The 25,195-nt window shown below is 46.6% G+C and overlaps 3 protein-coding genes across 8 annotated transcripts in view; 2 read left to right on the forward strand and 1 right to left on the reverse strand.

Moving 5' to 3' along the window:
* Nucleotides 1-42: 42 nt before the first annotated feature.
* On the reverse strand, nt 43-8,831 carry rgs14b (regulator of G protein signaling 14b). 3 transcript variants are annotated; one of them, XM_047043047.1, is made up of 15 exons: nt 8,349-8,831; nt 7,566-7,673; nt 6,488-6,509; nt 5,878-6,056; nt 4,406-4,498; nt 4,150-4,290; nt 3,486-3,689; nt 2,943-3,063; nt 2,513-2,580; nt 2,242-2,427; nt 2,034-2,107; nt 1,719-1,845; nt 1,533-1,614; nt 1,182-1,349; nt 43-976 (listed from the first exon to the last, which is right to left on the reverse strand). In XM_047043047.1, exons 1-15 carry the CDS (start codon nt 8,814-8,816, stop codon nt 618-620), a joined length of 2,400 nt encoding a protein of 799 aa, XP_046899003.1. In that variant the 5' UTR covers nt 8,817-8,831; the 3' UTR covers nt 43-617. The 3 variants fall into 3 exon arrangements, with proteins under 3 accessions (XP_046899003.1, XP_046899002.1, XP_046899004.1); XM_047043046.1 differs by having other exon boundaries at nt 2,513-2,583; XM_047043048.1 differs by lacking the exons at nt 7,566-7,673; nt 8,349-8,831 and adding an exon at nt 7,020-7,101 and having other exon boundaries at nt 2,513-2,583.
* A 2,618-nt stretch (nt 8,832-11,449) lies between these two features.
* Nucleotides 11,450-14,917, forward strand: LOC124482657 (ADP-ribosylation factor-like protein 3). Its single transcript, XM_047043110.1, has 6 exons — nt 11,450-11,781; nt 11,925-12,068; nt 13,733-13,849; nt 14,151-14,201; nt 14,401-14,586; nt 14,713-14,917. The coding sequence occupies exons 1-6, from the start codon at nt 11,764-11,766 to the stop codon at nt 14,755-14,757; spliced, it is 561 nt and encodes a 186-aa protein (XP_046899066.1). The 5' UTR covers nt 11,450-11,763; the 3' UTR covers nt 14,758-14,917.
* Nucleotides 14,918-15,818: 901 nt separating this feature from the next.
* LOC124482625 (bifunctional heparan sulfate N-deacetylase/N-sulfotransferase 1-like) overlaps nt 15,819-25,195 on the forward strand; it is a 33,917-nt gene continuing 24,540 nt past the window's right edge. For 2 of the 4 annotated variants that reach the window (XM_047043055.1, XM_047043051.1), the window contains exon 1: nt 15,819-17,903. The gene's annotated coding sequence lies outside the window, so the exon portion shown is untranslated. The remainder of the gene's footprint in view (nt 17,904-25,195) is intronic. The other 2 variants (XM_047043053.1, XM_047043054.1) reach the window with 2 other exon arrangements.

Consider the following 25,195-nt stretch of genomic DNA (forward strand, 5'->3'; position numbering starts at 1 on the left):
GATGACATGCAAGAGAGAACAAGAAGGCAAACTATCCCAGTATCCAGTTGTCAGCCTTTTAATGATATCTTTCAAAATGTACAGATTCTGAACACAGAGACAGACCAAGCATCTGTCTGTCAGCAGGCAAACTCACTGCAGCTTCACATCGTCAAGCTAACGTCCTCATTCTTCAGTGCCTGGCTCAACGACCCATTCAGTATAGCCAGCTGAGACCCAACAATTCATTTTTGTCCATTTTAGAGGACATGGGTTTTGCAATAGTAGGCTACTTTTGCCACCTGTCCTTTGTGTTTATATCTTTTGTCATCCTGGGCTTTATAATCATGTCACAAATGTGAATGACTTCGGGAATTGCCATGTAATTTATTTTAGTTACATAAGTTACAGATGCATTACCCATAAGAAAACTATGTTGACACCGTGACCCTAACCCTATGACATTTCTTGTCCTTTCCAATTTGTTTATTCTATCCAAAAGCTTATGTTTTGTCAATGTAAACATGTGTAAAACGTTTTTTACGGGTTTTAGCAATATCTGCATGCAAGGTGACAAAAATGAAGTGCACTTCTGGCACAGCATTTGACAAAAGAGCCCTCCAGGCTGTGTTGGTTCCTCACACTTCTGTCTCCCTGCCCGGGTCTGGGGAGGGGCTCTGCGAGAGAGGTGGTCCCTTCTGTCCCACCCCTTCCTGAGTAAGGGGTACGTTACTAGGAAACGATGTCCAGGGAATGGGCGTGGCTTCAGCAACATCTCGGGCAGGACTGTTCATCTGTCCGTTCTCACTCCTCGTCCTCCTCCTTTCCTCCCCCTGTCCGTCTCTCCAGGTCTGGGGCCCAAGGTCCTCATGGGTGGGTGTGCTCTCCAGGGGGCGCTGTAGGAAGTCTGGCAGGGTTAGCATCTCTCTTTTCAGCAGGCCTCTTTGGTCCTCCACACTACAGCAGTACTGGGTCGACGACAGCAGCTCCATCAGACCTGCAACACCACAACAACAACAACATCACCCACAACAACAACATCATCAGCAAAAATAATATCAACAACAATTTAGGAAAGGTTCATCCAATAGAAGACCTTGTAGAAAGCAGTTGTACAGTGTTGTATGGTGTGTGTGTGTATGTGTGCGTGCTTAAACGATTGTCAGACAGGAAGTCCTTCTCAGACAGGAAGTTTGTCTCACCATCCATGTCGTAGGGCCTTCGTGGGGTGGGTCTCTTCTGCCTGGCCCTGGAGCAGTCCTCTGGGAGGGAGGTGCCCGTGCTGCTGCTGTCCCCAGGGAGGGAGCTGCGTCCCTGGGAGGACAAGCTGGCCGGGGGGGGCAATCTGGAGGTCCCGGACTGTTCTCCACCTGGGGAGGGAAGGTGGGACGGGGGAAGAGTTAGTCACACACACACGCTCAAACATACACACAGTTGTACACACACCCACACACATACATACACACACACAAACACACTTCTATGATCACAGACACAACTGTACACAAACACACACATTAGTATGCACACACTCGTTCTTCCTGCATACTGGCCTTTTACTCTTTCCAGTGTTATGTGTTTGATGGTCAGAGAGCTGACCGTCCTGGTCATACTAAGGACATCTCTGGTCCCAATCTGGAAGATACACACACACACACACACACACACACACACGTTAACCATTATTTTAACACCATTACTGTGGTATTTCATATAGAATATTTTGGACTGTTCCTCACCATGGTAACAAGGATATCCTGTGGTCGCAGACGGTGCTTCTGCAGGAGAGGGTTCAGCACTTCCTGTAGAGTCTTACTGGACTTTACTACAATACCCATAGTGCCCCCTGTCCAGGCCAGTGACACCCTGAGAAGACAGGCACACAGCTTGGAGATGAGTACTGTTTCCTGTCATCCTTCCTGTGTGAGATGGTGAGTAGGCCTACTTCCTGTCATACTTTCTGCGTGAAATGGTCAGTACTTCCTGTCATACTTCCTGTGTGAGATGGGGAGTTCTTCCTGTCATGCTTTCTGTGTGAGGTGGTGAGTACTCACATGACGGAGATGCTGATGTCCAGATACACCTGCTGCTCCTTCAGAATGGAACTGTCCTGCTCCATAGAGAGAGGCTGGAGGTAGCACACACACACACACATATAAACAGACACACACACACACAAACACACACAGACACATTTGTAAGGGGTATTTGTATACATGCAGTATCAGCCTGTGTAACTATATGTGTGTATCTGACGCTCACTTTGTTTTTCCCTTGCAGATAGATGGTGACATCAGAGAGGGGGAGGCCCCTTTTCTCACACAGGCCAATCAGCATGCTCCGAATAGAGAGCCCTGGCCTGGTGGGAGCCAATGAAGCAGTGCCATCTGGGAGATAGACGCAGCAGTACTTCTCAGCTCCGCCTACACTAGACACTTTTTCTCCTTGCTAAGGAACAGAATAAAATGCATTAGAATACACTATAATATAATCCAATAGAGTCAACTAAAACAGAAAACAATAGAAGTCTCACCACAGCACCCGCTTGTCTGGGCATGCTCAGAGGGTCAGCTTGCAATGCAGCAGCATGATTGGCTAGCTCTGCTGAGAAGGAACAGCACAGAAGAATCAGAATAGGTTTTACTGCCAAGTAGGTTTACAGAATTTGCCATGGTAGGTTGGTTACTAACAATAAGTATCATAGTAAGGTAGCATCATTGTAGCATTATAAATAGAAAGATAAAGATAAAACAAGTACTGTAGTACTACCAGCTGCTACATGCTGGTCAAATGCCACACATTATGCACACACACACACACACTTACCAAACATACCACGTACCAGACATGCGTACACTTATTGTAAACACACACACTCATCCCACACACTTACCATGCACATTACATCCCCACTTAATTTCCCAATTAACCAATCAACCAATTAACACATCAGCCAATCCAACCTCCCCAAGATCCTCTCTTGTCCTGCCGTCTGTCTCGTGAGAGTTTATTGACCAGACCTCCTCTCTTCTTCTCTGCTCTGTACTCCACAGGGGGGCTCCTCCCTGGCTTCAGCTTTGACCCCTGAAGGAGCACACACAACCCCACCCCCCCCCACTCAGACACTGACCTTTCAACTCTGTCACCCACAACCACCATCTTGGCTGACCTCTGTGAGCCTGTGTCTTCTAGGACCTCTTACACCTGTGTCCTGACTGAATGCAACGTGAGCAAGCGTCAGTCCCAAAATCGTCAATTGCCTTGTTTTCTTTTGGAATGTCCTAAATGGCCATGCGCAAAACAACGCGACGCAGCTCTTTTTTTGTAAGCTCTGTGGTGCACAGTGTTGTGGTTACGTGGTTTGTTGACATGACATAACAGAAGCGAAAAATTCACGGATTCAGTGTGGACAGATACTGGACAGATGCGACGCATTGGTGGGACTCTCACTTCCTCTTAGGACATGGTGTTTGGAACTTATTCTACTGCCTTTTGGGTTCTACTACCTCTTTGAGCTTGCGTTCCGCCGCCCTGCTTGCGTCAGAGCCGGAGGGGCTACTAGTGGCGCTGGCGTGCCCAGCTTGGGGGCTCTGTGTGAGTGTAGAGAGCTCCGGCAGTGGCCTGCCCTCCACGTTAGCCAGCATGCAGCTCTGAAACAGCTGGGAGCGCACGAAACGCCGGTAGCTGTCAAACTTCATCAGCTTGAAGATCTGCAGGAGGGGAGAGAACGTAAGGAAATAGAAGGAAATTAGTTGGGGTTTAGATGTTAGGTGTTTGGGGTTGGAAAAGGATCTGGTGTTAAGGGTTTATCTAGAAAAGGTATAGGAACAGATTAAAGGTCAGGGGTTAGGATAGGGTCAGGGATCAGTGTAGGGTCTGGGGCTAGCATAAGGTAGGTTCAGGGGTTATCATATGGTATGGGGTTAGTATGGGGTCAGGGGTTAGTATAGGGTCAGGGGTCAAGAGTTCTAATAGGGTTATGGGTCAGTATATGGTCAGGGGTTAGTTTAGGATTAGGGGTCAGTATAGGGTCAAGAGTTATTACAGGGTCAGGGGTTTGTATAGGGTCAGGGGTCATTTTATGGTCTGGGGTCAGTACAGGGTCAGCGACTGGTTAGGGTCAGGGGTTAGTAAAGGGTCAGGGGTTATTATAGGGAAAGGTCAGGGAACCTGTTGCTGAGCGCTGTTGAACATGTCAGGTTGGGGGTTCCCCATGTCCTCTTCAACACGGACAGTGTCATCTACGTTGACAGAATATCTGGCACTGGATGACAGGAAGTTGGTGTAGATGGACCGAGCTTCCTGGTTCAGCTGGGGATAGGAAGAGGCGGAGTCTGACACTAAGCACCCAATCATTGGCTGGTGTGTAGGTGGTGGCACTTGTCTCGTGTGTGTGATTGGCTGGTATGTAGGGGGCAGGACCTACCTTATCAGTGTGATTGGATGGTATGTGTCGGAACCTCTCGCAGGCCTGCCAGAACAGGATGTTTTCATCGCTGACCTCTGACCTCAAGAAGGCCTGGAGAGACAGGACAGGATGCAGTCAGACATGTCAACACAAACCATCACCACTAACTACCACCACACTCAGTCACTATACAAGTCTGTCAGCTAACACATTCACACTGTCAGATTTAACTGAAGTCACAAAACAGTAACAACAACCACAACATCTGAAACAGACAGGAGAAGGGACCTGTCTGCCTGTCCTGCCTCCCTGCGTACCGGTCGGTATGTTGGCCTGTTTTACCGCCTGTGTATCATCAAATTGATTTGTATAGCCCTTTTTACAAGCAATGTCCCTGAGGGCTTCACATATGCCCATAGAACTGCCCCTCAACCAACCTAAGCCCTCAAGGAAGACAAGTAAAAACTCCCAGAAAAACTCACTAGAGGAGAGAAAATGGAAGAAACCTTGGGAGGAGCAAGTCAGTGAGGGATCCCCTCCTCCAGAGACGGTTAGTGAAAGAGAGATGCAGAACACAGGCTAAACATAGTCATACAACAGGGAAGTGTCAATGGGTGTTGAAACACCAAAATCCAGTGTTCAACTTCGGTCAGAGTTTGTAAATGTCAACTGTATGTATGAATACAGATACAAGATGTATATGTCTGTATGTCTATCTTTCTGCCTGCCTGTCTATCTAAGCTCAGGACCACAATGTTTTTATTAGTGAAGATTTAAGTGTTTGCCGGTTTCTCAATTACCAGTAAAGCTTCTATGCATACACACACGCACACATACACACACACCCAGTGCTGACCACATGGCGCCGAAAATGGCTGCCTAGGTAGGCTCTCCTGCCAAAGTAATTTCTTTACTTCCGATTCTGATTCTGATTCTGACATGCACAAACACACTGCTCACCGCATACATCCTCACCAAGATCAATCTCTATCTATATCCCCCACCCACATAGTACCGGACAGCAGGAGTGAGTCAGAGTTGGGCTTCCCAAAGGGCCTGCAGGCACTGGGGGGATGAAGAAGGAGGGAGAGGGGTGGGTAAGAAAGGAGGGGAGGAGGAAGGAAGGAAGGAAGGAAGGAAGGAAGGAAGGAAGGAAGGAAGGAAGGAAGGAAGGAAGGAAGGAAGGAAGGAAGGAAGGAAGGAAGGAAGGAGGGAAGGAAGGAAGGAAAAAGGGGACAGGTGAAGAAGGAAAGAAAGAAGGAAGAAGGGGGAGGTGAGGATGGAAGGAAAGGAGAGAAGTGAGGAAGGGAAAAGAAGGAGTGAGTCAAGGTATAGAGGTGAAAGGGAGGAAGAGAGGTGGAGGGTGGTGATGGGAGGTGAAGGAGGTGGAGGGAGGGAGGTGGAGGGAGGTGAAGGGAGGTGGAGGTAGATGAAGGGAAGTGGAGGCAGGAGGGGAGGTGGAGGGATGGTGTGATTTCCTGTGAGCTGACCGTGAAGTACAGGACTCCTGTCGGGTCCTGGAGCAGCCTCTCAAAGCTCACGGCCCAGCTCGCCACCTTGCCAACGCCACTCCCCCCGCCGCTTGGCACTGTGGGTAGGCTGGAGTTGCTGCTGGAGGTGTGGCCTAGCTCGGCCACGCCCCCCCGCTCCTCAGGTGCCACGTTCAGCTCTGCGGAGGGAGGAAACCAAGAGGGCCAATCATATGTGAGTATGCTGTATCTATGTGACATAAACAGCTCTGTTGTCACACCAGATGGACATGAAGTAGTTCTCATGCTGAGGTTGAAGCAAAGCCACAGTGTCACCACAGAGGAAGCAGCACAGAGAGGAGACTGTCTTTGCAGACGTACATGGCGGTGGAGAAGACAGAAACCTTGTGTCACTTCCTCTTTGACTAGAGGGGTGAATGGAGGAAGTCGTTGTAATAGCACCTGCATCTCACACGCAAACACACACACACAGACATACAACACACATGCATGCATGCACACCGACACCCTCCTCACTTATGTGCAGGTGACAGAAACAAGAGATGAAGAGTGGATGAGGGGCGGATGAAATGTTACACAACGTGTCAGATGTGAAGAGAGATAAACTCACCTCCATCAGACGCAGCCAATGCCTGTAGACGGGGAGAGAGGAAGGAGGTAGATGGGTTAATGAGAGAGAGTGAGAGAGGGAGTAAGGAAAAATAGAGCAACAGAGAGAGGGAAAGAGAAAAAGGTGTAGGGAGAAGGTGGGGGGGGGGGGTGATGAGAGAGAGGGATTGACAAAGGAGTGAAAAAAGAGCAATAGAGAAGGAGAAAAATTGTGAGATGGGGAGAGAGGTGGGGTTAGTGAGAGAGAGATGACGATAAAAATGGAGGGAAATAGAGGGGGGAGACAGAGGGAGACAGAGAAGGATATAGAGAGAAGAAGAAGGGGATATGGAGAGAGAGATAGAGAGAGGGGGAGATAAAGAGAGAGATGGGAGGAAAAAGCGAGAGATAAAGAGAGAGAGAAATAAATAATCTAACCAGAAGAACAAAACTAACTTTGCAAAGAAGACTATGAAGTTGAAAACACACACACAGAGACACAAGCACACCCACACACAGTAAAACATGTAACATAGAAGTATAGGCCGACTTACTGGATGTATATTGGTTATTCCAAGGTGGTCGTGCATTAAAAACATGCTCTCTGTGTGAGAGTGTGTTTGTGTGTGTGTGTGTGTCTAGATGACTCTGAGAAGTTCCTCTCAACTTGTACAGTACTTCTGCAGCTGTCATCGTCACTTCCGGGATAGAACAGGAAGTATCGCCATAGCAACATGCCACAAGAGGATGTGCGGGCATTCGTCAAACCCTGATAGTCAGAACGACACACACTCACAGATAACAACACACGCTGACACACTCATTCACAGACAACCACACACACACACAGAACACAGATAACCACACACAAACACACAGACAAGCACATACACCCACACTCACAGACACATAATCACACACACTGAAAGTGAAAGAAGACTAAGTTTACGCCAGAGCTGCACTGAGCCTTCTTGTCAGGGAAACAGGCACAGTGTGTGTGTGTGTGTCTGTGTGTGAGCGTGTGTCTGTGAATATGCCTACATGTGCATGCCTGCATGTGTGTGTGTTTGTGTGTGTGTTTGTGTGTGTGTGTGTGTTACCCTGGTGCTGCTGAGCTCAGTCTGTCGTTGTTCTAGCCTCCTCTTCAAGGAGGTCCTCAGGGTGAGGTGTGAGAAGCTCTTGGTGATCTCCTTGAACACCTGGTTTCTCTACACACAACATAGGATGACATGAAGCCCAAAGGCAGGGTAGGCAAGTTGCGCAAAGCTAGCTATTTTAGCTTCTTTTTGACACAATTCAGAACCCACAAAACTACAGTAACGAGGATTGAGTGGAGGGGCAGAGTGTGCGCAGGTCGGTAGGTAGACCGACAGGTAGCCCATCCAATCAATAGTCAGGGTACCCCTTAATGATTGGTCGTGTTTATTACAGAATTGCGACGCCCACAGATGTCGGAATGATCTCATATTACCGTTAAACCTTTAGATATATTGGTTGCTATCAAGACGTGAAGTTAATTTAGGCAAATATGACAAAAAGTGCATTGCAAAAACATTGCCTATCCTGCATTAAACACTAACCCTAACCCTTAACACTAACCCGAACCTTTAACCCTACACCCTAACCCTCAACACAAAACCTTAACTTTTAATCCTAAACTCTTAACATTAACCCTTCCCACCAACCTCTAAACATAACACTCTAACCCGCAACCCTAACGCTAAACCTTAACACTGACACTAACCTTTACACTACTGTAAGCCTTAATACTAACCCTAGAACAGACACAGTACCGAATGAACCCAGAATCTTTAAAAGCAGAAATGTCTCACAGCTAAAGCATGACTGTAAGCTGAACTTAAAATCAGCTTACAGTTCCATACCTTTTCTCGGGGTTCCCCTGATGTTCTCTTCTCCAGAACCGTCTCTCTCGGTTCTCCTGGAGTTCTAAGCTCTTGAGGTTCTCCTCCAGCCGTCTTCTGTTTGTGAACCTTTTCTTTCTTTTCTTTCTGAATCTTGTCTTTGGGTTCTCCTCTGGACTTCTTCTCAGAAGCCCCCTCTCTGGGTTCTCCTGCATTTCTTGTCTCCAGAACCTTCACTTTGAGTTCTCGACAGCTCACCTTATCCAGGACCTTTTCTTTCGGTTCTAGAGTGGTTCCCTTGTCCAGCACTTTCACTTTTAGTTCTCCTGCTGTTCTCCAGTTTAATACCTTGCCTTTCAGATCTCCTATGGTTCTCTTCTCTGGTAAATTCCCTTGTGGTTCTTCTCCAGTTCTCCTATCTGAAACTTTTTCTTTTAGTGTGTTCTCTTTGGAAATCTCCTGTTTTAGAGATTTCTCCTTTGGAATCATCTGTTTTGGAGAACTCCCTTTTGGGACCTCCTCTTCTAGAAAAATCTCTTTTGGAACTTTCTGCTTTGGAGAATTCTCTTTCTGAATTTTCTTTTTAGATTCTATTCCATCTTTATGTTCTGGAGCCAGTTCTTCAAATTCTCCTCTGTTTTTTTTGTCTAAAACCTGTTCTTTAGGTTCTTCCTTGCGTATTTTATCTGGAACTTTGTCTTTAGGTTTTCCTGGGGTCCCCCAGTGTAATATCTTATCTCTCAATTCTCCTCGGGTGTTGGTGATTTTTTCTGGAACCTTCTCTTTGGGTTCTTTTTCACTTCTATTTTCTGAAGCCTTCTCTTTTGTAAATTTCTCTCTCTGTCCTTCTGCAGTTGTCCTTTCTGCATTGTTCTTTTTGGGTTCTGCTCCGGTGCTGTTCTCTGGAACTCTCTCGGTGGGTTCTACCATAGTTCTCCTGTCCGGTCGAAGCCAATGGAACCGGGAAGGTGAGGTCTCCATGATGGCAGCAAAGAAGCAAAGAGAGAGAGAAGGATGAAGAGATAAGGAAGGGAGTGAAGATCACAGATAGTGTTGTAAATAATCAGAGTATATTCAAAGAGAGTTCTCAACAAAATCAAGAAAGACGATGCATGCTCATCCCCTCCACGAGAGAAAAAGAGGATGAGATGAGGAGAGAAGGACGAGGTGATCTTCCCAGACCCAGGCTGCTAGTGATGAAGGCAGTTAGTTAATGGTTGTTCATCACAGTCCAGCCCTGAGCAAACATCATCCCTGTGAGCAGCAGCTGTCATCCTCCCGCTGTCTGGTATGATCCAGCCTGGAAACCTGCCTAGCTGGTTAGGCCCCGCCCTGAAGGAATACACTGCATCCAAACCTCTGGTTCCGGCTAGCGACCTCCGTATCTGACTAGTATCCTCCGTATCTGACTAGCAACCTCAGTATCTGACTAGCATCCTCAGTATCTGGCTAGCAACCTCAGCCTCTGGCTAGCGACCTCAGTATCTGACCAGCAGCCTCAATATCTGACCAGCAGCATCAATATCTGACTAATAGCCTCAGTATTTGACCAGCAGCATCAATATCTGACTAACAGACTCAGTATTTGACCAGCAGTCTCAGTATATGGGTATTTGCATTAGTATGTGGCTAGCTGCTTCAGTATCTACTCTGGTTTATACTGTCTATATATGGTTCCTCCATACTGTATGCTGAGGTGTAGGATCTCTGCTCTGTCAGTAATATGAGGAATTCAAGTACTCATGGTGTGTGTGGTGTGTGGTGAGGGTATATGTGTGTGTGTTTGTGTGTGTGTGTGTGTGTGGGGGGGGGTGTTGTTTCATTAAACCCTGTGGACACAGATTCATCAGCCACGCATACACAATCCATCCCAGATCCAAAATAGGAATGATGAAGATGTTTTGAAGTGTTGTAAGTAATTCACTGTAGTGGGAGAGATGAACTGTCCATCTGAGGCATTCGAACCAGAAGAATAATACTTACTTTAAGTGTGTTCTACATTCTACCTGAAGTGTCAAATCGTATACTACATTCTGGTCTGTAGCAATATTATCTAATTTTGTGTATGATGTCATCAGCAGGGTTTGCATGGACGACCCTACAGGTCAGATCCAACCAGAACTGGCTGTGACTGGGGATCCAACGTGGTCACACATGCTCACACACACACACACCCATATAGCCTGGGAGGCCATTAGTACAGCCAGCCAGCCCTCTCCCAGCCCAGGGAGTTTCTATGGAGGTGCAGGTATGTGTTTTACAGCAGGAGCACATTAGTGATGGGACCCCGTCTTGAAACACCAACCACCTTCTGTGTTTCTCTCTGTCAGTGTCCCTGCTTGTCTGTGGACCTGCCTGTCTGTCTGTGGGTCTTCCTGTTGGTCCGTGGCTAAACCTGTCTGTGTCCATGCCTTTCTGTGGGTCTGTCAGTCTGTGGGTCTTCCTGTCTGTCTGTGTTTCAGTCTGTCTGTGGATCTTCCTATCTGTCCGTGGCTCAACCTGTCTGTGTCCCTGCCTGGCTGTGGCACAACCTGTCTGTAGATCAGCTGCAACTGTTGTCATGGCAGCAGCCTTGAGAGTAAGCTGTCCAACAACACACTTGTGCGTGAATGCGCATGCCCACAAATTCACACAGACACACGCACATTTTTGGCTTTCTTAATAAGACTTGACAAGCAGCAGATGGGAGGGTGCCATGAGCGGTCAATACTGTGACTTTCGTAGCTCTACTTTCAGACAGCTCTATTATTTCTTCTTTCTTCTATACCCACACCCATCTCCAACCCTACCCCATTTCTAACTCTAACCCGCCTCCAACTCTACCCCATTTCTAACCCTAACCCATCTACAACCCTAATACATCCTTAAGCCTAACCCATCCCACCACCCAGCACCCACACAGCACACACACATCACCATACAGCACACACACAACCACAACCACAAAGAGCGTGGACACACAGCACACACACACTACCAGCACGCACACCTCACCTTGATGGCGAGGAGTGAGATTGAACCTAAATGGAATGAACTGCCACTCAGAGGGGAGGAGGGAGGAGAGCGGGGGAGGGTGAGCTAAATGTAGCTTTATAATCCTGCCTCTGCACACACACACACACACACACACTTCACATTACACAGAGAGAGGAAGAGAGGCAACAGAGGTCAGGTGAGAACGCACAGGGCGTTCTTGTTTCTGGTCAAACTCATGTCGGGGGGAGGAGGGGTTCTCCACAACTTGAAAACCTAGCTACCTGCATATGGATCTCGTTACCTCGTTTACCCGTGGAGCTATCTACCTGCCTGCACACCTGTGGACCTAGCTACCTGCACGGCTGTGGAGGCATCTACCTGGATACAAGACTACTCTCTGGAGCTTTGATTTGGGATGTGTCCTGGCCTCTCGCCTGCCTTCTGAAGACAGGGCTTTACTATGGGGGAGGTCCAGAAGGTAGGGTTCTCCAGAGGAACCAACTAGCAATCACAGACCAGCAACACAGCATATCATATTATGTGCCTCTTTTCTGTGCATGGCTATGTGTGTGTATGGTTGGTGTGTATGTGCATGCCTGTGTGTGTGTGTGTGTATGTCAGGGCTTGCTCTCAGTGATCCAGAAGCTGAAAGGGACCACTGAGGAGGAGTTGAGGATTGTCCTGCTGGGTTTAGACAACGCTGGGAAAACCACTCTTCTTAAGAAACTAGCGTCCGAAGACATCAACACCATCACTCCTACACAGGTGTGTGTGTGTTCGTGTAGTAACGTGTGTGTGTTTGTGAGTAGACGAGTAGTCAGTTTGTGTGTGTGTGTGTGTGTTTGTGAGTACACGAGTAGTCAGTGTGTTTGTGTGTGTGTGTGTGTGTGTGGAAGAGTGAGACATAAACAAATAGCGAGACATTGCTGGCCAATTCAGGCTAAGACTGTGACCTCACCAAGATGGCCGATCAGCCTCATTAGTGGCAGCTCAGGCTCTGCTAGGGACTTCCTGGAACAGTCGTGACACCATCAGGGACAGGGGTCAGCTGTCAGGCCACCCTGATTGCTGTAAACATTTGTGAATATTCGTGGTTGATCACCACATTCTTACAAGTGTATTTTTTTATTCACTTTTCTTGAAGATGTCAACCATTTTGAGAGTATCAGTTGTCCTTGACATTATTATTAAATGTGTACTGATATCTTACTAATATTGAAATATACAAGAAACGTCAGTTTCTATCAGCGTGTGACTTAGTTGTTGATCTTTGCGTGTTGACCATATGGTGCGGACCTGGAACTGAGCGTGCTGAGGTGCAGTGTTTCCATAAGCAGAGCGGCGTGTGTGTGTGAGTGTATGTCAGGGCTTGCTCTCAGTGATCCAGAAGCTGAAAGGGACCACTGAGGAGGAGTTGAGGATATGCAGCGTGGCGTTTAAAGCAGATTACTGCTCCGTTTACAGCTCTGCTAAAACCAGAGAGGCAGACCGGCTTTAATCCTCAGGTCAGAAAGTACCTCGGGGAGGGGGGGGTTGTATGGAGAGAGAGGAGGAGGAGGATGGGGAAGAGGGAGGTGGTGGAGAAGAAAAGAGAGAGAGAGGAGGAAGGGTGGAAGGTTCAGATGGGGAAGAGGAAGGTGAGGAAAAAGAGGAAGAGGGAAGAAGAAGAAGGGACGGGTGAGAATAGAGGAAAGAGAGAGGAGTAGGTTAACACAGAGGATGAGAAAAATGAGGGGGTGGAGGGGCAAAGCTTTGCATAGCGGTTTCAAGACATATACCATTTCACTTCTAAAAGCAGTAGAGGTGGTTTGGAGCCGAGCTCTCATGCTGAGGTACTCCAGGATATGACCTGGGTTTGATCCTAGGAGGTGATATGAATAATGTGGAGGTTTGTATGATCAGAGGTTATATCTAAAGTTAGCAGGGTGAGGTTTATACCACTTTAGCTGGTGATTAAATTTACTGAGACACTTAGAACTTGCTCTGAGGTCATGATCATCTTCAGTCATGTCACCAAGCAATGTTTGATCCCTGGATACAAGTTCTTTCTTTGAAGTTTGACTTCAACCCATTAAAGGAGTTTAAGATTTGAGTTATGGCTAGGGTAGACCTGATGGTTCTTTGCCTTGAATGTAGAAATCTGCAGGTGAAGGTCTAAATCCCGGTTGTCATCTTATCACATATTGCTGTAAAGCAACATACAAAAAGTGGATATAGAAGGTATGGTAGAGGATCAAGGATCAGAAGGATCAGCAGTCTATAGTTTAGTAGTCCTTTATCCATTATTTTGGTGGTTTGTGTCAAGGTATGGTTTGTATTTATTAGGCACGCACAGTATAAAATAGCATCTCAGCCAACATGAGTATAGATTCCTGAGCATAGATGGTTCCTCTTCCAAAGTATAGGTGGTTCTTTTCTCTATTATGCAGGGCTTCAACATCAAGAGCATCTCGTGCCATGGCATGAAGCTGAACGTGTGGGACATTGGAGGCCAGAGAAAGATCCGACCCTTCTGGAAGAAATACCTGGAGAACACAGACCTGCTGGTGAGTTACAGGTAGTCAGCATAGTATACACTGGTGAGTTAGTCAACATTGTAAAGACTTGTGAGTTAATCAACATAGTTTAGACTTGTAAGTCAGTAAGCGCTATGTAGATCTGCTGGTGAGTGAGTCCTGCTGGTGAGTTTGTCTATGCAGTTTAGACTGGTGAGTTAGGCAGCATAGAATAGGCTGGTGGGTTAGTTATCATGGTTGAATGTGACCTGCCTGTTGTCAGGCTGGTTCTGTGTCTACCATGTTGTCAGATGGGTGCTCTGTGGGGTCTAACCTGTTGTCTCTCCACCAGATCTATGTGATTGACAGCGCAGACAAGAAGAGGTTTGAAGAGACTGGACTGGTGAGGTTCACTGAAAGACTGAGATCGGAATTGATTGCTGGCCTTGCTCTTTATCTCCTGACCTCTAACCCCTGACCCCGCACTCTCATTCCTGCTACCTTACCTGACCTCCCTGACCTCAAAGCCCTAACCTGTGCACCTTGATCTCTAACCACTGACTTCCAACCACTGAACTCTAACCCCTAACCCCTGACCCCAGGAACTGTCAGAGCTGATAGAGGAGGAAAACCTTCAGGGCGTCCCAGTCCTGATCTACGCCAACAAGCAGGACCTGGCCACCGCCTCCCCGGCCAGTGAGATCGCAGAGGGGCTCAACCTGCACACCTACCGTGACCGCCAGTGGCAGATCCAGGCCTGCTCCGCCGTCTCCGGGGAGGGCGTCCAGGTATGGGGAACAGCACAGGATGTGATGTCACATCAGCAGGGTGTTAGTATACTGGTGTACTATACAAGTATATATGGTATAATATACTAGTATACTGTACGAATAATACATGTTCAACTCTCACAGGATGGATTGAACTGGATCTGCAACAACATCGTCAACAAGAAGTGAACCCTGACCCTTGACCTCCTGACGAATCACTCCAGAATGGGAGCACTCAGACCACTGACTGGACTGAATGTCACTTAGCAGTGTGTGTAGATACAACCTGATCATTAGTTTTCCTTCCTCATATGAGAAAATATTGAGAGTAAATAAACACCTTATTGAATTAGGAGGTTTGAGCATGTTTCAGATAAGTGTGTCTTTGTGAAGGTGACTCTTTGAGTTTGAGTGCTTCCAGGGGGTATGACTAGGAGAGAAAGCATTTATCACTGATATGACTTCACAGAAACACAGAAACTTTAAATAAAAACAAAGCTATTTGCTGCCAAGATTTTTCCACCAAACTAAGGCGAAAAAGACTAACAAAAAAATTATGAGTCAAAATTTCACTGACGTGACATTTATTTTTCAAGAGCATCCTAGCCAAGATAGTCATTACACCATTGCGGTCACACAACATTACAAAATTCCTGTCTTGTAAAAAAACACAAAAACATAGAATTCACAATAGTATAACAAGATCATAAAACAACAGACATTTGCAAGTCATGGAATCTGCCTTGGAATTTGCGTTAAATAGAAGTACAGGAAGGTTGAAAATCAAACAACAGCGCCGCTATGTGGCAGTAAATGGTCAGGCTTCAAAGGGCAAGCTAAACTTACACAGGGCCTCATGTACTAACGCGCTTGCACCCATTTCAGGCGTATTTGAATGTGCTAAATGTGTTAAATGTGTATTTACCTATGTGCAGGTAAAAGCTTGTAGCCTGGTCCTAACCAGACTCTCGTACATTTCATCTGTACAGAGAGTCTGGGCTTGTTCCATTGACAAGCGTTGACTTCCTTCTAGGCGGGTACTCTGTTGAAGTTTAAAACTATTGGATCTGCCAAGAGCCAATCTGATCTGCCATAACCAATCGCTAGCGTTCGCCTTACTTTAGCCAATTCCTTCACCACTACGTAAGACAGCTAGCTGCCGTAGTTGGAAAATCAAACTGTTCCCGAACCCCGTGGGGAGGAGGGCCTCAACATCATGGCCACCAACAAAACTCAGCAAAACTTGTCTTGCTCCGGCTTTAGCTTATGGATATTCGGCAGCGCTGCCACAACGGACCGAATGGCTTCGCTCGCATCTTTCTCTGCCGCCATTACGGAACATTAACACAAACTAGCTCACAACAACAAGGTCATCGTTCTCAGCCACTACCTCTGTTCGCTGATTGGCCGGTAGAAAATTTACATCGAGATGTCTCGAAAGAGACATCTGACTTACGTACCTCATGGCCAGACCTAGTACAGAAGCAAAATGAAAATTGAGCGGAAGTACGTAGGGGGGCAGAGCCAGGCTAAAAAGCATGGCGAGGTATGTACAACATGCCGCACAGAGGTAAAACCGCAGATTGCCTGTCACGGGAACTGAAAATGGCAAATTGCGCTTTTCCGTGTCATGCATATGCATTCACGGGAGGGTCAAGGGAAAAGTGGGAGTTTCCCATACAGAGATGGAGGGGATGCATAAAGTGTGTTCCGTGGTATGTACAGAAACCGCCCGTGAAAGCGTGCATCCATTTTGCGGTGAAAATTCTGAATTTCTTAAAAGCAGGTGTAAACCAGAATGCAGGTTTCCTCGCATATGCCTCCTGGTGAAATGGCAGCAGTAATCAGAGCCAGACAGCGACATAGGCCAAGGAGACAACTAAAAGGATTTTTGCAAGAAGGATCACACTTTCTCAGTTGAGTGAACACAAAATCATTATGCGTTACAAATTAAGCCATGCAATATTACAGATACTCGAATTTGTAATTTCGTTTTTTGTGTCGGTGTGGAATTACAGCCTTCTATAATATTTAAGTTTGCTGTTACCTCATGAACAAGCACATCAATTTCGTTATCACTAAATCTATGTTCGCAGTTTTGACTTTGGTGGCTGTTCCATGATAGAAAGGGAGAAGGAGGCCCATTCAATTGCGCGTTTAAATGGTAATTCGCAATTTATGGTATAGTGGGCAAAGAAAGGCGCTACTTACCCAATGAACTGCAGGTTTGGTAAATACGACGTAAACTGACGTATCACAGCGTGCGCCATCTGCAGGTTAGTCATGGCGCTGATAACGCTACGTTTGCAAATGTACGTACACCAGGGCCAGAGTGTTTCAGGTAAGATGGATTCGAAGAAAATACAATCGAGACTCATGAGTCATGACTCGTTATTATTTAAGAGTAGGGGCGATTCTAGGATCAGACCTTTAGGGGGGCTCAGCCCCCAATGAGAATATGATTTGTGTTCTTAGTCTGCACCATCAAATTAACTACCTACTTCTTCTCCTTTGGTTTTACTAGCAGACTACCAACGTTAAAGGTGCATGGCGACACTTGATATTAAACCTGTAACCCTTTGACCCTTTGAACCTGTAATTGTCTGTCACTAACAGACACATTTGCAAAGTCTTACGTTAGAGCACTCAAACTTATTAAAGATAATAATAATTCATAATAATTCATTTTTTTGTAAATATGTATATATATTTTTTTAGGGGTGCTGAGATGAAATTTAGGCTGAGCACCCCTAAAAAGAGTCTAAAATCGCCACTGTTTAAGAGTCAAAATAAGATGCTTGTTTTCTCCACTGGTAGGGCACCCAGAGGACACTGCACCATGTTTTCACCACTGGTAGGGCACTCAGAGGGCACTAGATTTTGTTTTAACCACTGAAAGGGCCCTCCTGAAGGAACTTTATCACGTTTTCTTGTACACTGGGCCACCGTACAGGACCCGATCATGTTTAATCTACTTTAGGGGCATCCAAGAGGGCACTTTTGCTAGCGTGCGGTCAACCCCCTGCCCGTTTCTCACATTTAATGTAATTTTACATCTGATTCACTACCGTGAAAAGACCGGGTTTACTGTAGAAAGGTAGTAAACAAGAGGATAATTACAGGAATATAAGGAACATGTACGCCCTCTAGAGGCTTCTTTGGATAAACAACGGTAGGCGAGCCCTTCTCGTGTTTCTCTCTCAACAACCTCCAGAAAGCCAGCAGCTAGCTGGCTACTCAGAACTCAGTCGTCCCGGACGCCCCAATTCTGGACAAGGGCCCCGAAGCCAATCCAACGTCCGTACAGAACTCCTTACGAGAAGACGGCGACATAGGTAAGATGCTTGCGTTAAGCATTTTTCTGGGATAACGGGGGGTTTCTTCTTTCGAGCGTGTAACGGGCAGAAAATTGCGGGTCCCCGTTGGCTGCTGAAGGTCCCCCCTTTTCTGAATTCTACTCTCGAGAGTGCGCCTGCTAGACAACGGCGCAGGGAGAGAGACCACTAGCAGCTAAAGCCACCGGGCCGATCTGAGATGTTACATTTTGATACTGTTTTCCCATCTACTTTTGAATGCACCGCAAACTTGTTTTGCAGCGTGATTATTGTGAAAGAAACGGACATGCTTGCAACCGTCAGATCCCACAGCTTCTTTTCCAGTGGCTAGCATGGAAGCTAATGCCTTTTAAGACGGTGCAGACCGCTAACGTTAGCGAGCTGGCTCTAGCAAAAAGAGCAAAACAACAGACGCCTATCTAGCTAGTTGGCAAGCTATTGTTGTGTGCCGGGTATCCCTCGTTCACCTGAGAACAGTGCATAACAACTGTCCTGCCTTGTGCCAACAAAACAACTGAATAGCTGTATTGTATCTGATAATTTGAGACACATCGTTACTCCTTGCCCTCTCCGCCAATCGGACTTAAGGGTTTGAAGGATAGTCTACTGAATTAGGAACAGTATGAGAGCAGACTTCAGCAAGCGTGCAGAGATGTACTGTGGAGAGACTGGGTAGCAATGGATGCATGTGTGTCTTTAATGTCTTATCCCAGCAAATCAGTGTATTGTGCATATTCAAAGTATATTTGCCTTTACATTATCAGAATAACTGCATATATTATGCTGCATCTTATTTATATGAATCGTTGGCTAGACATCGATTTGAATCACAGGTAGGAGAAGCAATGACGAGACTAGCTAAATCCAGACAGTGTCTATGTGGACTAGCCGTATGTGTCAGTTTAAGCCTCGGACTGCTCCAGATTGTACAGAGATAACCTCCCAATCCCTGCCCTCCCTTGAGGGTGTGTGTGTGTGTGTGTGTGTGTGTGTGTGTGTGTGGGGGGGGTGATCATGACCCCCCAGGGGGTAAAGGGGACAGCTGACAGGCATGGTATGGTTGCCCCCTCTTGACCAGGACAGGTCTCTTGGGGGCAGAACAGCTGTGTTATCCAGAACGAGGGTTGAATGTTAGAGAGATGGAGAGATGGAGAGAATTGGACAAAGAGAGTTGGAGAGAGGGCTAAAAAGTTGGAGAAGAGGGCCAGAGTGCTGGGGTAGAGAGCGAGAGCTATAGACAGGTAGAGAAAGGGAGGGAGGTAAAGAGCAGTTTAGAATTGAAGAAAACAAGAACCAACACACTGAACAAGAGAGGGGCAGAGAGTGAAGAGAGAGGAAGGAAGGGAGAGAGATCAAAAAAGAAAGAGTAAGGGAGGGAGAGAACCGGGGCAGGGCAGTTTGGGGTCAGTCAGACAGTCCTTCAGCAGAGCTAAATCAAATCACACAGTAAAACACAACATGCTCTTCTCTGTGTTACCCAGGGGTACCTTTGGCTCGCTCATCTAGAGATTACCCTCACATTTAAGGTCAAGCCTGGCCCACATTAGTAAAATTGCTTTGTAAGCAGTAGGGTAGTATAATAATAATATATATTTATAAAAGCAGGAAGGAGGATGGGGGTGGGGGTGTACATGGGGGTAGAGAAAAGAGGAGACAGATAGGAGAGGTATAAGAGAAAAATACTTTCATTGCCATAGGGGTTATAGTGTTGTCATTAGATATATTGAAATCTCTCTGGGATGTAGATGGATCACTCACTGCTTGTTCATCGTGTAATGCCCATGTTCATGTTTCATTTGAAACATGGCTAAACATTAATCTCATTCATATTTTCAAACGTTCCCCTGTCTCTATGGCCTGGGTATGGAGCATGACAGGGGGGTTGTGGTATTCTTGAGCATTATATGACACCATTATGGAATTGAAATATATATTTTCCTTTGTAATCAGTTTGTATTCCCTCCTTTCTCTCCCAACCAACACAGATAACACTCGCCATTTCTCTCACTTTGTCTCGCTCTCTCCCACACACACATATAAACACTCACCCACACCCCCCCTTCTACTCAAGCCTGTGATTTATTCTCTCTGCTCACAAGGCCCTTTGATAGTTTGACATGAAACACTGACATGAATTAATTGTCTTTGATGAAAAGCATCTTTGTTATGGAGAGAATGAATCTCTCAGCCAACTTTCTGCCAGTAAGCAAGGCTGTGCTGTTAGGCTAGCTCCTAACACAGGCTCCATGCTGTGTTATGGCTACACTGTGGCACGATTTCATTTTCAATGAAACCAGGCGTTGACGCTCGCGGAGGGCATTGTGGGAATTGGACCGGAGCGTTGCAAGTTGGATTTTCTCAACTTTATGTAAATGAGGAGCGTGAAAACGCTAGCGTTGGCCAATCGGATTGGTTTCTTGTTTCTTGTAACGTACTGCTAACACAGGTTCCATGCTATGTTGTGAGTAACACTGTGGTGCTAGGCTAGCTAACACAAATTCTTTGCTGTGTAATGGCTACATATTGGCGCTAGGCTAGCTAACACAGACTCCATGCTATGTTATGGCTACATAACGGTGCTGGGTTTGCCAACACAGGGCCCTTATAGTGTAATGGCTACACTGTGGTGCTAGGCAAGCTGCTGACAAAGGCTCCATTATGTGCTATGGGTAACACTGTGGTGCTAGGCTAGCTAACACATGCACCATGCTGTGTTATGGCTACATTATGATGGTGGGCAAGAAAACACAGGTTCCATGCTATGTTATGGCAATGTTATAACCCTGGGCTGGAAGCTAATACAAGTTCCATGCTGTGTTATAGCTACACTGTGAATGTATGGCGCTAAAGTAACTAACACATGCTAACACAGTCCTTCTACACACACAATAGCTAGGCAGGTCAACATACTCCTGTTACCAAGCGTAAGTTAATGATTGGCTGCTTGATGAGAGTCCAGGGTCTTTCAGGTCGGGGCCGTTACAGGTGCTGATAACTGGTCTCTTCAGATGCATGTTTTCACTCTCACACACGACTCCTCAGTGATAATAGGACTGCGTATGAACTGTTATGATCACACACATCTCTTCTGAACTGTTACAATCACACACATTTCTTGAAAACTGTTATAATCAGGCACGTCTCTTATAAACTGTTATAATCACACACGTCTTGTGAATTGTTATCACACACATCTCTGGTGAACTGTTATAACCACACATCTCACCCTCCCCTCGTTACTCTCACCCAGAAGGACTCATCAGTATCTTGGCCGCAAGCAATTAAGTTTCAGCCCATCTTCACCGCACATAATCTGCGTAATGGCCCTTTATCCCAATAAAGAACAGCTGCTTTTTTCCCTGCTCCGTAATCTTTTAATGTTTCATGGCCGGTCAGTGTCTATGCCGGCTCTTGGGAACGAGATCCTCTGAGCTTTTACAGGCCGTAAAGAGAGAGGCTATAAAGCCCACTTGTCGGGGTATTAAGGATATCAGCTGATGGGGATGCACTACTGAAGCCATTAGAAGAGATATCCACTGATGATGCCAGATTAGGCCATACCACACCAAGCCAGGCCAGTCTATTTGGTCATGGACATCAGTCAGTATATGGTGTGTCCAGCCGACTATATAGAACAAACTGTCACTGCCCAATAGGGCTGTCCCCGACTAAGATTTTCTTTGGTCGACTAAAACGTCTGAAAATCGACTAATTGAACTTTGAAACCCTAAAAAAAAAAAAGTACAAACATTTTCGCGATCTGACTCGATGGCTGCTGTACATTGCAGATTCAGACGCTAATAGCCTACTAATAATAAGACTCGTAGCACCAGTCCTGTTGTAACCGAATGCCGATGGTATTTAGTATTTCTTACAATGTACTACTAATTAAAAAATATTGTTTGTTTAACATGCAAATCATCAGAGCGCACTTATCACTGCCTGAAAACTTGCAGCATGCGAATTTACCTAGTTAGAAGCCGAGTGGGGAACGTTGCAACAGAGAAAGATTGTGTTGTCTTGGCCGGAGAAGATAATGTCATACATACATAGCTACACAACTAGTGCTAAGTTATCAATGAAATATATGAGTTCAGCAAATTAATTTAAGAAGCTCATTTTAATTGAGTGTCATATCCATATCATTATTCTGGTTTCTATAGCTAGGACCTATCGTTCCTAGAAGGAATTACGTTTAGTAGCCTACTACTAGGCCAAAAAATGTTAAAGTTAGCAGGTGTATAAGATTACGCTACGACAAAATTGACCTGTAAATAAATACTGTCACACTGGTAGTTGTTGCAGTTGATTGCCAAACACTGCATTCTTTGAGTCCACTTGGACTTCTACAGGTACAGTCTTCGTTTGAAAAAAAAGTATACTTCCCAGGGTACTCGGGGCTCTGGAAGTCCGTTTGGCAATCCTGTGTACATGGGAAATTGTAATTAAGGGTAGCTACTTTAAACACCGGCTATAGTAGGTGGCCTTTACTACGCTGTGTTTACCTCAAAAGCGGCCGGCCGGAAGTAGTTACATCTGTTTTGTAGAAACCGGAAGAATGTTGCGCATAACCCCTATTCAACCCAAGCGCTCTTTCGTGACGTTGTTGATTACGTTACTGTTGATCATCTGTCCATCATCGTATAAAGCCCGCCCTGGCAATTTCATTGGTCCGTCCCGATTCTGTTTTTCTGTAGTTGTCCCCAATACGAGACCCTCCAGACCCAACTTCCCGAACAATTTTTTTTGTGGGCGGGGAGAAGTTGGGCTGGCAGCCAGGCTACCATATGGCAGCTCGACTAAAAGAATCTTGGTCGACCAAGAGCATATCGACCAGAAAATCGACTAGTCGACTTAGTGGGGACAGCCCTACTGCCCAATTCAGCACAGTTAGCCTGATTCTCATTCACCGTGGAAACAAATCTGATTTAGGTTTGTTGTAGCTGGTTGTAAGTGTCACCATAGTTACTAATCTGAATCAGGTTAGTTACAGTAGATTCTAGTAGTCTCCATGGTTACTAATCCGAATCAGGTTAGTTACAGCTGATTCTAACCGTGCGTGTCCACTACAGCGGATTGGAGTGGAGCGGCGCGGAGCGTCGGCTTCCAATCCATTTTCAATGAAACCGGGTGTTGACGCTCGCATACGCTCCCACAATGCCTTACACGAGCGTCAACGCCCGGTTTCATTGAAAATGAATTGGAAGCCGACGCCAACGCGCCGCCCGCTTCGCTGTAGTGGACACGCACCGGAACCATCACCCTGGTTACTGGTCTAAAAAACTCTTCCCTATTCCCTCTCTTCCCTACTCTTTTTGCCTCCTCCTTATCCCTGCTTCTTCTCAGCCTACTCAATCTCTCCCCTGCTCTCTCCCCCTACTCCCTCTCTTCCTACTTAATCTCTCCCCTGCTGCCTCTCTCCCCTACTCCCGTATCCTTCTCCTCCTGGTCCCCATTTCCCTCCCCCTGCCTCCACCCCTCCCTTGGACTAACTTCTGTACCTCCTCCATTCTGTTCTCTTCTTCTCCTCTGCTCTATCTTTTCTGCTCACTCCCCAGCTTCCACCCCCTCCCCCAGTCCCCATCTCCCCCCTCTCTCTCCATCCCCCCTCCCCCCCATGTCTCCCCCATGCCTCCGTCAGTTGGACATGCAGGGAGGTGTAATTAATCTGCTGAGGGAGTGTGCCAGCTCTCAGGGATGGCACAACAATTTGTCTTCTTCACAGGAACACTGCCAAACCCTGGCCTAGTCACTCCTCCCGCTCTCTTTCTCCCTCCCTCTCTCATTCACTCTTCCGCCCTTTCTTTTTCTATGTGTCTCCCTCTTTCTCTCCCTCTCTCTATTGCTCTCACACACTCTTATCAAGGACTCCCTCTCTATATCACACACACTCTGTCCCTGCTGGAACTGTCTCCTAGCAGGCTGTCTCTCCTCCTACTTGTCAGCACGGGGTGTTGGTGCCCAGCTGGCGCCAGTACTGGAAGAGGAGAACTGGGAGAGAGGGGGAGGTTGAGGAGAGGGAGAAAAGGACTTGGAGGAGGAAGAAGAGGGAAGGATGAGGAGCAACGGGAGAAAGAGGGAGGGAGGGAGGTAGGTAGAAGGAGGATGAGAAGGAGGAAGGAGGGAGGTACTGGCGAGGGTGGGAAGAGAAGGAGAGGACCGGGAGGAGAGGGAGAGAAGAACATGGAGAGGGAGAGAGAGGTCAAGAAAATAGACTGGAGCAGGAAAAAGAGGAAGAAACAGCGATAAGAGGATTAACAGAGTGGGGCGGAGAAGGACAGAACAGGAGGAGGATGATAAGGAGAGGGGAGTGGGAGGGAGGGAATAGTTCACCTGCTGTTGAACTGGGCAAGGTTCAAAGTTCAGATTTGGAAATAGTGCATGTTTGACTTTATCTGAGGAAATGTCACCTTTATCACCAAAGAGAAGTCCAATGTGCTTGGACGTTCTGGCTGATGAACAGTTTATGATCAGAGGCCTCCAGGACAGGTCAACCTTTTTGTGTAGGGCTGTGTGTATGCTTGTACTACTTCCTGTGTGAGGGTTAGGATCCAGCACCAAGGAGTTAGCTAACTTAAAAGTTAGTAGCACAAAGAGGCTAGCTAACGTGAGAATTAGATGCTAGCAATGGGGAGCTAGCTAACGTGCTAATGCCACCAGGCCCCCCAGCCCAGTCTCTATCCCAGCTGTGGCAGCACGTGGTCAGCCCCCCTTTTTGACTCTTTCTGGACCCTGGCTAATGGTTATCCAGCTGTCTAGACTCCTGCTGGGCTTTACTGCTGTCATGTGTTGTTCATACCTAACTGGCAATAAACACCTAATTAGTTATTAACTATTTAACTTCTTAACAAAGAAAGGAGTGGGGTGACATCTCTGTCGGAGGGGGGGATGAAATAGTCTCAGTGACAAGGAACTACATCTCTGATCAAGGCCCTGGTGTGTGTGTGCGTGCGTGCAGATCTCTGATCTTGGTCGTGTTCGTGACAGAGGCCTACAGTTGGTGAAATGGACACAAGGTCCTGTCTGGATTCATGTGGAGGATGTCTGGCTTGTATCAAGAATGAAGACGAGTACTATAGCACTTGAGGCCATGCTGGCTGTTTAATATCAGGCCTTTTATCAGTGTTTCCCAAACTGACGCTGATTTATCAGAGCTGTTTGGCAGAAAGAGACAGACAGAGAGCAGGACAGAGACGGAGAGAGATCAAAAGGAGACATTGAGAAACCAATAAAGAGGTATGAAAGAGAGCCAGAGACATGTGTTACCTCCTGTTGTTGACGTTCTCATGCAC

This window comes from Hypomesus transpacificus, chromosome 20 (genome assembly GCF_021917145.1).
Source record: "Hypomesus transpacificus isolate Combined female chromosome 20, fHypTra1, whole genome shotgun sequence".
Taxonomy (NCBI): Eukaryota; Metazoa; Chordata; class Actinopteri; order Osmeriformes; family Osmeridae; genus Hypomesus; species Hypomesus transpacificus.

Bases quoted from the DNA above. Each gene is read 5' to 3' on its own strand.
- rgs14b (XM_047043046.1), bottom strand. From the start codon at position 8,816: ATGATTCCAAAGGAGAAATCTCTAAAACAGGAGATTTCCAAAGAGAAC. The intron at 6,510-7,565 runs GTAACACACACA...CCCCGTCTACAG, and splicing joins CTGAGCTCAGCAGCACCAGG to GCATTGGCTGCGTCTGATGG. The intron at 977-1,181 runs GTGAGACAAACT...GTGGTGTTGCAG, and splicing joins AAGGCCCTACGACATGGATG to GTCTGATGGAGCTGCTGTCG.
- LOC124482657 (XM_047043110.1), top strand. The intron at 12,069-13,732 runs GTGTGTGTGTGT...TCTATTATGCAG, and splicing joins ACACCATCACTCCTACACAG to GGCTTCAACATCAAGAGCAT. The intron at 14,587-14,712 runs GTATGGGGAACA...CAACTCTCACAG, and splicing joins TCTCCGGGGAGGGCGTCCAG to GATGGATTGAACTGGATCTG.